At 46.4% G+C, this 13,253-nt stretch overlaps 1 protein-coding gene across 1 annotated transcript; it reads right to left on the bottom strand.

The window, feature by feature from the left end:
* Window positions 1-3,330: 3,330 nt before the first annotated feature.
* On the bottom strand, window positions 3,331-12,901 carry OTX2 (orthodenticle homeobox 2). Its single transcript, XM_037835307.1, has 4 exons — window positions 12,861-12,901; window positions 8,143-8,358; window positions 6,944-7,095; window positions 3,331-4,897 (listed from the first exon to the last, which is right to left on the bottom strand). Exons 2-4 carry the CDS (start codon window positions 8,237-8,239, stop codon window positions 4,277-4,279), a joined length of 870 nt encoding a protein of 289 aa, XP_037691235.1. The 5' UTR covers window positions 8,240-8,358; window positions 12,861-12,901; the 3' UTR covers window positions 3,331-4,276.
* Window positions 12,902-13,253: the final 352 nt, after the last annotated feature.

Genomic DNA, 13,253 nt, shown 5'->3' with positions numbered 1-13,253 from the left:
GGTAACCGGAATAGGCTGCCTGGCATTTGGGGGCTTTCCGGGACTCGTAAGAGACCATTTCCCTGCTCGGGAACTGGCTTCTGGCCTCCAGGGCAGTGTAGTGATGCTGCAGGTCGAAGAAGAAAACAAGACAGGGCAGTTGGTTAAAAAACAAAAATAGGGGGTAGGAGAAAAGAAATGTGTCGAGGGTAAATGGGTATCCACAGGCTTTTCCCTGAAAACCTCAGCTCAGTGCAGGGACCCCCAGGCGAGGGCCGAACCCTCAAGCACAATTCTCCCAGACCCACTAGCCGAAGCCTCCGGCTTTCATGGGAGGATCCCTTGGGGCCCCAGGGAGGCCCAGCTGGGCCCGGTGTCGGCTTTACGCCAACCCAGGGCACAGGAGGCTGCAGAAGCGGCGGGAACCCCCGTCGGTGGTGGTGGTGGTGGTGGTGGTGGTCGCGGCGGCGGCCTCGCCCTTCTCAGCCAGGAAAAGTGGTTCACTCCCCAGCCATCTGTAGCGCTTCCTCTCGGGAAACGCCGAAAGCGAGAGGCCGCGCGCTTCGCCGGGTCCTCATTTGTCGCCTGGCCCCTTCTCGCCGCGCCCGGTGGGCCCTGTTCACCTTCCTCTCCTTCCCTCGCGGCCTTCACTCCCTCCGGCGCGGGGCGCTCGCACCCCCGCCAGCGGGCCGTTCCCTGAAGGTCCCAGGATTCTTCCGGCCGCCAGCCGGCCGCCCCCGCCCTGCCCCCGGGGTCGGCCTGGAGCGCGAATTCGGCCAGATTGTGAGGTTATCCAGCCGGCCCATCCAGAGACCGGCGCTAAGCCGGCGGCTGACCGAGAGGCCTGGTTTCAGGGCCGGATGTGGGGCGCCGGGAGGCACGCTGCCCTCCCGGCTGGCGGCGCTCATCTTCCAGCTCTCAGGCCCGCGGCAGCGCCTTGGACCCTCCCGCAGCCCACTGTGCCCGGGTGCGGCCCGGGGTCCCCAAAGCCTGACCACAAGGCCGAGTGAGGCGGGCTGCAGCTCTGGGGAGGTCCTGGGTTCCGACTCGGGAGGGAGCCAGACCAGAGAGCGAGAGGGGAATCGGGAAGAAGAAAGCCTCTTCTCGCCCTGCATGGCCCACAGGGCTGTGAGTGGGCCCCAGAGGGCGGCCCCAGCCAGGAGAGCCGATTCGGGCCTCAGCCCCAGCTGGGTCTCCTCGGGGTAGAAATGAGATTTCCCTGGATAACCTCGATTGGGGATTTAAGATTTCGAAAATATAACTTTTAAAGAGCACCAGGGATTCGTTGGAGAGCACGACCCGCTCTCTGTTGGCTGTGAAGACCCACACCTTGGCGCCCTGTCCCTGCAGTTCCGCCCAGGGCCTCCCAGAATCTTCGGCATTAAGCGGCCTCTGTGCGGAGCTGAGGGTGGGACACCCACAGGAAAGGTGAGATTAGAAGGAACTGTTAGGAGGGGAGTTGAGGAAACTGACCATTATCTAAAACCTGGAGGTTTCGAAAGCCGGAACTGAATTGACTTGATTGAATTTCGCTTCTTATCTATGAAGTGAAGAAACACTTCCAAGGTGAAATACAAGGGGCCAAGACTCTTTATGGGAAAGATAAAGGTTCAGGGCTACAGATCTTCGTTAGCAAACTACCCCTACCCTCATCTCCGCTCTCCAAAACGGAAATTATATTGCCGTCTCACTTCTTGTTAATTACAGATATGCAGTTGAAGTAGCTCCCCGAAGCCTTTGGGGGACGGCGTCATTTCAGTACTAAGTATCATCATTATTGTGCTTAACTTCATTAAATCCGGTCTTGGCTAGGGGTGGTGATCAGAAGTCTCTGGACGTCTTTAAACCCGTGCTTGCTCCCCACCCCTCTTCCCCTCCCTGCGTTGCCTGCGGTCAGGGAGAATTCATTTCTACTTTGCCATCAGAGGGACTTAACTCTGTGGTCTCACTTAAACGGAGTTGTGCAAAGGTGACGGAAAAATTAGTTTCAGAGAGTGCTTAGCATCTCTTCTTTCTGACCACTTTTTTTTTTTTAAGTTTCAGGGGTAAAAAAGCTGGTAACTTTATTTGCTGAGTAGACCGATGTTTGTCATTGTTTTTAAAAGGCAGTCTTTTCTGACCCTTTGTGAATTATCTAGAAAACTGAAAGCAGTGTGAGAAATTATTGTACCCGAGAGCTGGATTTGCGTTAGTAGTGCATGAGAAAAACTGAACAATTAAGATCCTGAATCTCAAAAACTGCAAAACTACAAGGCTGCAATTACACTTCGGTGTAAACTACAATATGGTGAATATTATCAGTAGGTACTGGAAAATTTTTGCCTCAAGTGCTGGGTGTAAATGATTGCACTTCCTTTAGCAGAAAAATAAAAACAATTTACTGATTAGGCAAGATTGGGTGCTCAAGAGAGCATGTGCAGCCAGGGTCAAAATATCAAATAGCCAGAAAACAAAATGGTTGCAATTACTAGCCTTCATTTAAAAATTACAATCAAAAGGCATTTAATTTTGGTCAGATTTAAGAGTAATGTTTTAAAATGAAATTTTAAAATATTGCTTTGGCCTATGGAACACCGTGATCAACTCTCCATTTGTCTTTTCTGGTGATTGATTTACAAAACACAGGTATAATTGAAAAGGGACCCATTTTTTCAATACTTTCTTAAAAAAAAAAAAAAAAAAAAACTGGCCAGTGCCTTATGTTCACCTACTGAAATTATAGGTTTTAAAACTTTTCTGAAACTCTATTGTTCAGAAATCATTTCTGCCTGAATTGCTTTCAGATTCTGATTACACTCTCTCTCATGTTTACCTCAGATATTTTGGAAGTTAAAAAAAAATCTCCTTAATCAAACAGAGAATAGAAACAAGGAATTCTTGTCATTCTCATCTTTTCTGAGGTACCCCTGTTTTTTTCCTTCTCCTCTTAAAAAAAGTTAAATCTCCATAAAATCCTGCTAATAAAGTGCCTAAGGAATCATTATAGTATGTGGTAGGCAGGGAAAGGTAAAGAGAACAAGACCCTAGTGAATATTAGGCTCTCTAAATTCAATTTCAGAGCAATCTGATGAATCTAATGAAATTCAAAAAGTGTACATACCATCATCCATATCTATTTCAGTCATAGATTAGCAAAACAAAAAAAAATTTTTTTAAATAAGAAAGTTTGTTGATTTCCTCTATGTCCTAAGAAAAACATGTTTGAGGAAGGAGAGGCTTAATATGGGCTTTTCATTCATAAATAGTGGTATAAAATTAAACTGGACCCAGTGTTGTGCTAGAACCATTTTAATATAATTATACATATCTGCCAAATGCAGGAAGAAAAGGTTTATGCATATATAACTTTTCCAGTTAACATCTGCAAGCATAAACAACAATGATCTCAATTTATAAATTCATCAGGGTCAGAGCAATTGACCAATGTCTCTTTACTGCTAGGTTTACTAACAGTAAATTACAGATGAATTAGTGTCCTTTTGTTTCTCCTCTCTTACTCTCCTTGTACCAAGACATTTTGTTGTATGGTTTCAGTGCAGCTTACCTCCAGCCAAAGGTAGATAAGTACTCAGTTGCTCTGAATTTTGCTTATAATTAAAACCTATGTAATCACAGAAGAACCCCTGCAGAGGTGGAGTTCAAGGTTGCATACAATAACAGGAGATCACAGTTTTGAAGTCTAGCACAGATTTAAAACCACAGATGTACCATTTATATAAGACACACACTGATTGTCTCTTAAACTACATATTGACTCCTTATGAACATTATTTTTTAAATAAAGTAGTGCACCTAGGACAATCAGTCGCACAATTCACACAGCCCTGAAAAGTTTTTCAGTGCCAACTACCAGTTGGTCATGAAACTTGAATGAGCTTGAGACACTGTCCATTCCTAAGATTCAACCAAGGATTAGCTAAAACATTGGAACACCTCTGCTTAAGAAGGCTATGACCTTCCCTCCCCTCATGACTTAGCTTTGTATTGACATTGTTTATTTTTGGTGGTGTTTGGTAGCACATGGCTAGAATGCTTTTGATCACTTTGCAAATCAAAAAACCCAATGATCTAAAACTATGACAGGACCTTAAGTAGATTGTTTTGTCCATTTCAGGTTGCTGGTTGGTTTGCCCCTCTAAGGCCCTTCATTTTTCCTTCTATGCTTCTCAGAACTTTGATCAGAAGATGAGTCTGAGCATCACCCCATCTAACTCTTAACCAATGCCTGGCTAAAACTGGAATGTCCAGCCCAGTATCTTTAAGAATCACCCACAAAAAGAGGTTCTATAGCAGGTCTTCACAAAACCTGGAATTTCCACGAGGATGTCTGATCTTTATAATCCAAGCAGTCAGCATTGAAGTTAAGCTTCCAGGAGGCAGTTTGGTCCTTATAATCCAAGCAATCAGTGGTTGAGTTAAAACCCAAGCTTGAAGCTCCGTATCCCTGGGTGGAGAGAGAAGCTGGGGACTGATTGAGATGGCTGGTGACTGCATTGGTACCCATGGGGCTGAGTGTGGCCCCTGGTCCAGGAAGCTGGTGATGCATAGGGGTCAAATAAGATCCACAGTCCATGCCCCCAAAGTAGGAGGTTGAGCCAGCATATCCTTGACTATAACCTGAAGCCTGAGTATAGGTCATGGGATAGGACCTCTGCATGCAGGAAGAGGAGGTGGACAAGGGATCTGACAGTGGGGAGATGGAAGCTGGGCTCCAGATAGACACGGGAGCACTGCTGCTGGAAATGGCTGGGACTGAGGTGCTAGAAGGGGGAGTGAATTGGCCACTTGTTCCACTCTCTGAACTCACTTCCCGAGCTGGAGATGTCTTCTTTTTGGCAGGTCTCACTTTGTTTTGACCTCCATTCTGTTGTTGCTGCTGCTGTTGGCGGCACTTAGCTCTTCGATTCTTAAACCATACCTGGAAAGGGAAAGAAACATCTTTAATATGATTTTAGTCACTCCTTTAGGACAAGAGGAGTTACCAGATTATAAATCTTTCCTACATGGACAGTTGAGCTAAGCAAACATTCTCTTTGGCCACTGAACACTATTTATGTGACACTCTGACGCATGTCCCTAGATGTGTAAGAAATTTGGGAGGCTCTGTCTAAAAGCACTTGATCTGGCTTTACTTCTAGCCCAGAACAATAAAATTTAAACATCAAAATTTTTAGCCAAGTCATATGGCTACAAATTCTCCATCCCACTTTCCTTCTTCTTCTTTACTATCATCATCTCTTAATATGCATATACACATAGAAATGTATACATACATTGGGACACTCTTACAATGGAATAGAATGTATCTATGTCTTTCTGAAGAAAACACAAGAAAAGTGGGGGGAAACAATTTTGATACATGGCAACAAGAATAGCCTGAATCCAAATGGTTTACAGCTCATCTTCTGGGAAGCAACTGATAATATAGAAGTTGGTTCCATCACCTTACCTCTTGTCTCTCCTAGAAAGACCCCACTTAAAAAGAAATCTCCAAGAAGATAAGTGATCCTGTTGAAGAAGGAGCTCTGAAAGCCATTATTTGTTGAAAGCTTTTTTTGTGGTAAGTGGAGTGGCCTGAAATGTATTCTGCTTTTGAGCTCGAGGACAGTTCTTTCTACTAGTCTCAACTCTGAAACTGGAGTCTGTGCCTTAAGGGTAGTGCCACTCAGCACATGGATTCAGTTTCCTATACTATGTTTGCTGACTTGTCAACTTAAGCCCCTGCATGGTAACTTTGAAAATCCTCTTTACCAGCTCCGTTCATGTTCTGCAATGAAGGGAGTTGTATTTGGTGCATGAGGCAGCTGATCAGAGAAACTACTGCAGTTTTCTAAGCTGCAAATCTTTACTTGTCCTTCTGAGTGAGCTCTCTAAACAAATGTCTTAACTCTGGTAAGTGGTGTCATCAAGGCCAATATTACCACCACCAAACTATTCGGAACTATTTGTTTTCTTCCAGTGAGGACTTTGGTTCAAGCCTCACAAGCACTGAAATGTCTTCCACCCTGGAAAAGCCTCTTTCATGGCTTGCAATTCACACTGAGGTTTGGCACTTTCACTGACATGTTCTAGCTGAAGGCGAGTCCCAGGCAGGTTTGTGGTTTGGGTACTAACCATTCTTTCCAGAGAACTCTTTACTAGACTTGTTCTCCAGGCAAGTTTGGGTTGACTTTCCTTCTCCAGCTCAGGGAAAACTGTAAGGGATCAAGGCTACTTAAACTTTAGGGGATTGAGGGTAAAGGGTGTCATTGGGATATTTTATTATGTATTTTATTATGTAGATCTGCCACATATTTTATTATGTAGATCTGCCATTGCTAGCAAATTCTGTTCAATCCCTAATACATGAAAGAAAACTCTTATTGTCTTAATTTCTTCCGTAAGAAAGCCAGCTGCTTCTACAGCCTGGCTCTACCACCAAACTGAGGTGTGGCTTTGAAACAAGTCATTTACTACTCTATTCCTTCATCTGTAAAAATATATGGACTGCCCAGGAGCTGAGTTTCTTTCACCCCTCAAAGTGTGACAAGGGGAGAGGATTTCTTCATAGAAGGGGATATTAGGACTACCCTGAAGTCTGACCAAGGCTGGGTCTCTGTCCACCATGAAAATGAAGGGTTCTAGGACTTTGCTTTATCACTGCAACTAGATAGCCACTCCTCTTCTTGCAATCTGGGCCAGAAGATCCTTGCTTATAGGTTTATGTAGGATAAGGAGGCAAAAAAGTGGCTGGAGGAAAAAGAAAGAGGCACTCAAGGGGAGTTAGAATAGTTTACTGGCCTCCAAAGGAGAGTTTAGAACGATTTCAAGCCTTCCTCTGGTCCTTTGAAATACCTGGGGTTCTCTCCTAATCCTCAACATAGAGCATGCTGCCGTGGGAGTGGGAGGGGGTGGTGGTGGTGGTGGTGGTGGTTCTGGCACAATCGGGAAGGATAGCTCTGTGGGTCTTTCTCCATCTGCCTACCTGCACCCTGGACTCGGGCAAGTTGATTTTCAGCGCCACCTCCTCCCGCATGAAGATATCTGGGTACCGGGTCTTGGCAAACAGCGCTTCCAGCACGTCTAGCTGCGCCCGGGTAAAAGTCGTCCTCTCCCGGCGTTGTTTCCGGGGGGTGGCTGCGGGACAAGAAGCCCAGGGCCCTTTAGGGTCGGGGAGCAGTTTCTCAGTCATAGGGGTCTCCACTAGTCTTACGACTTCCCCTCCGCCCAACTCCCAACCCCACTGCACTCCCAGATCCTCCCGGCCCGCAACTCAGAGGCTGTCCATGCTCTCCCCACCCCCTCCCCAACCTCGGCTTCCGCTGCGGACACGGAGTCCCATGACACAAACTGCCCCTTCCAGGGCACCCCCCCCCACACACACACACACACACTTCGCCTGACGTCGGAGATGGTTCCAGCCGAAGCTTCGCTTCGAGAGTTAACAAAACAAACGTAATGGAGAGAAAAAAGCAAACAACAACAACAACAACAAAAAAGAAAACTTATAAAGGATCCCAGACGACCGGCAGCTCGCATCACCCGGGCGAATCTCGATCCTGTTCCCGTGGTTTTTAGGAATCAAGGGGTCTTTGTTCCTGCATCTTTAAAATGGGGGCATAGTTTACACTTCTCCTAGAAGGATTTTTAAAAATGGATCTGATCGGAAAGCCCTCGCACCTGAGGGAAGTTACACGGGAGGGAAGTTAAACCTCCCGAAAAAAGTGGTGTAGGGCCCTCAGGTCATTGGGACAGGCCGGGCGTCGAGGGAGAACTGAGAAGCCGGAGGGTGAGGAGGAGACAAGGAGAGAAAACCTGGCTTCTCCAAGAGGGCATCTCCGATAACTTGGGCCTGGAGATAGGGGCAGGGGCCTCTCGCTCAGGAGGCAAGGGCAGTAACATTTCTCAATCACCCCAACGCGAGTCCCCTTTTCAACTGAATTAAGAATGAAGCGATGGGATTTTCTGCAATCTTTGCAGATCCAACTATTCGCTTCTCCCTAGCCTCTGCTCTCCTCGGTCGGAAATGCACGGCGTATGTGAGCTGATTCTTTGGAAAGAAAACCGAGTGGGGACCTCGCCTGGAGCTAGGGTGGGGGCACTGCTTTGGGAAAAAAGGTGTCACGTCCCCGCGTCGTGCGCATGGGGAAGGGCGAGACGAGAGGTGCTGCGGAGCTCACTTACCCGGGTAGCCCACAGAGGGGTGCAGTAAGTCCATTCCCGAAGTGGTCAGACTCAGCCCATTGACTGCGTAGGGCGGTTGCTTTAGATAAGACATCATGCTAAGGTTGCTTGGAGGCGCAAAGTCGGCCCAAATCAGGGGGACCCAGTTGGAGGGTCTCTCTTCTCCTGGGGTGCACAAATTCAGGGTCCTTAGTAGGTGGATTTGGGATGGTAAAACTAAGGGGCAAACCAAACAGAGGTGCTGGTTTACTGTCTCGGAGGCAGCAGGCTCCTCCACGTTCCACCACTAACTTAAAAAGAGCTGGGATTGGGCAAGGCAGAGGCTTTTAAAGGACTAGTAGACACCCTCCCCCTCTCCTCTCCCAGCTGCTATGGAACTAGAGTGGATGGAGACCAGATAAACCTGTCTTCCCCACCCCCCACACTAAACTGGAAAAAAAAAAAAAAATACCCGAAGAAAGCAATTACAATCTGCCTTCCCCCCAAGAACAAAACCCCACGCCTTCAAATGCACACATTGCATTCCTATCCCTACATTTGCATAGGACTCATTGGCTGGCACTAGCTAATTGTCTCAAACAAAACTTGATTGGGGCCATTTGCAGAGACAAAGAACTCTTTGGCTAAATAAATAATGCTGATAACAAAGCCCATTGGTGAGAAACAAAGAAACAATTCAAGAAATCTACCTCTCCCCAGACTGTTGCCTTTCCGCGGCAGAGATTTTAATTATCTTAGCTTTTTACCACTTTCAACTGCTACGAACCTAAAATGTCAGTACATTTAACATCTAAAATACCAATTTGCTAATCGACAAACTTGAGAAAACTGCTCAACTATTATTCCACATTTGAAGTAATTTCTAGTCATCGTTTTCACCTAATTAGTAGGCTGGGTAATTAGATTTAGAGGTAAGCAACAGATTTATTAGGGTTTTGGAAAACCTTGAGTATATGCATCTAAAGAACTAAAGCTAAACAAACAAGTATTTAACTTTTAATCAACACCCATCAAATAATTAAACATACTTAAACAAAATGTCTTCAAGATTGGCACAGGACTTGCTAGAAATACTGAAGTAAAGTTAGAATCCTAATAGTCAGATAATGACAGCACTCTACATTTGCAAGTAGAAAGATTGTGCATTTGTAGTACAAGCCACTTCCATGTTGATTTTGATGTGTGGACGCTGCAGATTCTGCAGGAGGCAGATATTCAGACATTTGGGTCCTCAGCAACTGCAGCAGAGTTTCCTGTTTAACTCTAGCTAGCTTTTGCACATTTTGATTTTGAAGAAAGACATACACAAATATCCAAAGTTGTGAAAACAATAGAATTTCTCCCTACCTTTCAAGTTTCCTACAAACCTATAAGAAAAAGAACTCGGGGAGGGGGGGGAGAGAAAAAAAAGAAGGCGAGTCATTTACTTCCTTCACCTGAGTCTCCCCGGGCAAAGGAATCCAAAGTGGATGCTAATATCCACTGCAAGTTTGCAAGTGTGGCTTGTATTTCCTAAAATATGGCACTTGTCCTGGAAGGATCTTTACTTTGCAACTTTGACACTGAGAGATTGCTTCAAAATGGCGGATACAAGATTAGAAGTTCCTTCTTACTTTTACAGAGCTCTCACTGACTTGAGTTTTAAGGATTCTGGGTTTTCATTGCTTAACGGAGCAAGGCACAAAGTTCCACAAATGGAACTAGGTTGCTACAACTTCTTCCTGAGTTAAATTTATAGCACAAAAATAATGCCTGCCCATCTAATTTAATATAATTCTATAGATGTCCTTCTTAGAGGAGTTTGTATTATCTCATCAATAAAACTAATTTAGTTGCTCCTACAACAAAGCCTTTATATTTTCTAGTCTCTTTTCAAGATGAAGTTATTTGGAGACTGTGAAAATTTGCTTAAACATTCTCTAAGTTGGAGTGTGTGTGTGTTTTAAATGCAATCTTACTACCTTGGAAAGTTCTGAACTACTACAGAGAAAACTACAATCATAGCAGATGTACACATAAGAAATATGGAAGTGTTCTTACATGTAGTAGTATCACCCAATTAGAAATGCCTGACATATCATACAATAAAGTGGCACACTCCAACATATTAAAAAAGCAGTAACAGAAAGTACCAGGACAGAGAACCTTCTGGGAGCTTCTTTGCCCTTACAATTTCAAAACGGCTAAAATTCCCTGGATGGAACCTTTTCACTTTTAGTCCTGGTTCCCCCTTAAAAAGAAAATGAGGAAGAAGAAGAAGAAAATACTTGGTACTCTCAAGAGCCAAGTATACACTTTCCAAGTCGGGGGCACGGGCCTCTCCATCTAACTTTCAAAGCCCTACAAGGAGTCCTTTCTCTTTTCTTCTGTAAGCAAAGCCCGAAGGGGAAAAAGAAATACCTTTTCAAAACTATAAGCCTCAAAATGACCGTTTACGAGGTGGCCTCTGAAGAAGTCGTCCCTAGAAGGCGCAGGCGGCGGTCGCGTGGCGAGTCCTCACAGCCGATAGGCACTCGCAATTCTGGGCGCAAGTGGCTGGGTCCTGCGTGCCTGCCTGGCTGCCGGCCTGCGGTGCGCCGGAGGTCCCGCTGCACTGCCCTCCCCGGCCTGCGCAGCCTTAATATCTAACGGTCAGTTCGTGCAATCTGTCGCTCCCTTCCCTCCACCTCCTCCCCCCTAGTTTTTTTTTTTTTTTTTTTTCCTTCCAAGGAGCCCATCTACCAGTTGCTCTATCCTCGCTCAATAATAATTACCTCGTCCGAGAATTAATTATAATAAATGTTTTCTTGATAAACTAACGAGATAATCCGAGGGGCACACGTCCCTTAATTACAGGCCGCCGTGCTCAGCTCTGCTTCTCGTCGGGCTGATTAATTTTCTGCTTGATGGAAAGGAAACAAAACTACGCGGACTGGCGACTGGCCTGCCACTGGAAAGACTATGAAGAGAAGGAGGAGAGAAAGAAAAAGGAGATACGTGGGCACCATGAACAACAGCCAGCTCTAGCCTCTTTCGTCGAACTCGAGTGAAAGTTTTTGGCCTTAGGGAATCAAAAGATGCTGCCACCCGCGAGAGAGGGAGAATGGAAGAAACGTGCCAGAAGGGATGGCCTTGATTATTAATTATCAGTCGGTGAAAGCACGGATGTTAGCTCTATGAGAAGAGGTCTGGGTGTCTAACTTACTGTGGGAGGAGGATATACCTCCCAACTCCTCTGCTGCTAATAACTTTTAGCGACTGGAAAAAGACCCAAGGAATGGAGGAGAAATCCTGACCCCCCGCAGCTCAGGGATGCAAGGAAGAATTTCAAGGAGCGAAATCCCATCCCGTTCCCAACTAATCCACAAATCCAGGGTTCCACGCAGCTCGCCCTTCTCTCCCCGCACCCCCTTCCGTCCGTAAAGGAGGAAAAAGCCAACTCGCTGGTATTCTGGCAGAGGATATGGGTTTGTCAAAATGTGCTCTGAAATTGGACGTATGATTTTCAGGAGTCACTTGAACCCACCAACATAAATACTTCTGGAGTTTGCGGCGCTACACGTCACCAAGTTCGGGTGCTGGTAGATCCTCTGATGGTCCTTAGTGGGCAGACCAGAAGCGGAGGCTGGGCCTCGGCGATCCTCTCGATCCCCGCCCAGCGCCGAACCACGACGCTCCATTGTCCCTGAGCCTGGGAAGGGAGCGCGCGAGGACGCGGGCCCTGCTACCGCTCCCATCTAAGAACAGCTGAGAGAATCCCATCCCGAATGGAAGGATTCGTGTTCTCTGCTCCGCCAAGGTCTCGGGCCGTGTAAGGGCCACTCATCGCCAGTTCTCCCGCCGCAAGTGCGCGCGGAGGGTTACACCGGACAAGCCTGGAAACATACCCCGCAAAGTTGCTTTGCTAAAGACTCTTTTAAGCTTGCTAGGTTTGGTGACCTGGGTCTGGGACCACGACAACCGGGAGAAGGGTATTGCTTTACCGGGGCTTTTCCGAGACGTAAAGAATACCTAGAGACTTTTGAAAGAAGCAGTGAACGGAGAGCGAATCTTGGGCTACTCTAGGCCAGCCGAGAGGGGACCCAAAAGAGCGAGACGCGAGCGCGTGGCCAACAAGAGGCCGGTCCTCCTCGCCTCCTCGGTTATTCGCTCGTGTTTCCCATAACGTTCATTTAGAGCCAGCAGGGACCCGAGAGGCTGCTGCCTGCCCCAGCGGACCCTCCGAATGAGCCCGGCACGAGCACCGGCCCGAGGGGGCGCTTACATTATTGTTGTTCTTGTTATTTTAATCCATCCGTCTATCTATGTCTACAGCTTTTTGTCACGGACTCTTAAAAATGTCCTTGTATGGACCCAAACGGCCCCAACCAAATCTGGGGGTTAAAACGCAAAGATCGCAGGAGAACCCAGAAACGGCGTTGACATAAAAACAAAACCATAAACAAAACCCCTCCAAAACATCTCAGATTAGACTCAGGTTTTCGACGAGGTTTTGCAGAAGCGGCAAGCCCAGGAGCGCCCTCCTTCCCTCCAACTCCCGCCCCCATCGTAAATTTTTCGCAACGATCGTTATTACACCTTAGATTTTATAAGTGATAAAAAATACATCAGCCTTCAGAAGAGCTCTACGTTCTCAGAGGTGCATTGGTTGCTCTATTCGAGGTACTGGGGTGACGGTAAACAGACAGAGGGACAAATAGATGTGGATATATAGACAGATAAGACAGGAGGACACTTACCTTACAGCTGCATAGGAGTTTAGGAAAAAAAATCAAATTATCCTTCAAAATTCCAAATAACCAGCTATCCTAAAAGAAATCAAGAGTACTGAGTTAGAAACCTTGCAGTCTTGATTCCATAAAAACTCAAACACAACAACAACAAAAAAATTAAAAGAACAGACAATGAGGAAAGTGGCTAGAATTCGAAATTCGCGTGGGCACCTCTGCGATACATACAAAGTAGACGTGGTGAGGACTGCTCTAGCGATTTTTATTTTTAATAACAGTGGAGGCTGAGTTGGAGCTGAGGTCGGTTCCGCTCTCAGGGAGATTTGCTGAGAAAGCGCCTCTCTGGCAACTTTTTGACGCAAACTCTCCAACCAATGGCAGGGAGAGAATGATTGACACATC

Source organism: Choloepus didactylus, chromosome 4 (assembly GCF_015220235.1).
Source record: "Choloepus didactylus isolate mChoDid1 chromosome 4, mChoDid1.pri, whole genome shotgun sequence".
Classification (NCBI taxonomy): domain Eukaryota; kingdom Metazoa; phylum Chordata; class Mammalia; order Pilosa; family Megalonychidae; genus Choloepus; species Choloepus didactylus.
Note: the sequence above shows the minus strand (reverse complement) of the source record. Positions and strands in the feature narration are given on the sequence as shown.

Bases quoted from the DNA above. Each gene is read 5' to 3' on its own strand.
- OTX2 (XM_037835307.1), bottom strand. From the start codon at position 8,239: ATGATGTCTTATCTAAAGCAACCGCCCTACGCAGTCAATGGGCTGAGT. The intron at 7,096-8,142 runs GTAAGTGAGCTC...CTTGTCCCGCAG, and splicing joins CCCCTCTGTGGGCTACCCGG to CCACCCCCCGGAAACAACGC. The intron at 4,898-6,943 runs GTAGGCAGATGG...TTCCCTTTCCAG, and splicing joins TGCCCGAGTCCAGGGTGCAG to GTATGGTTTAAGAATCGAAG.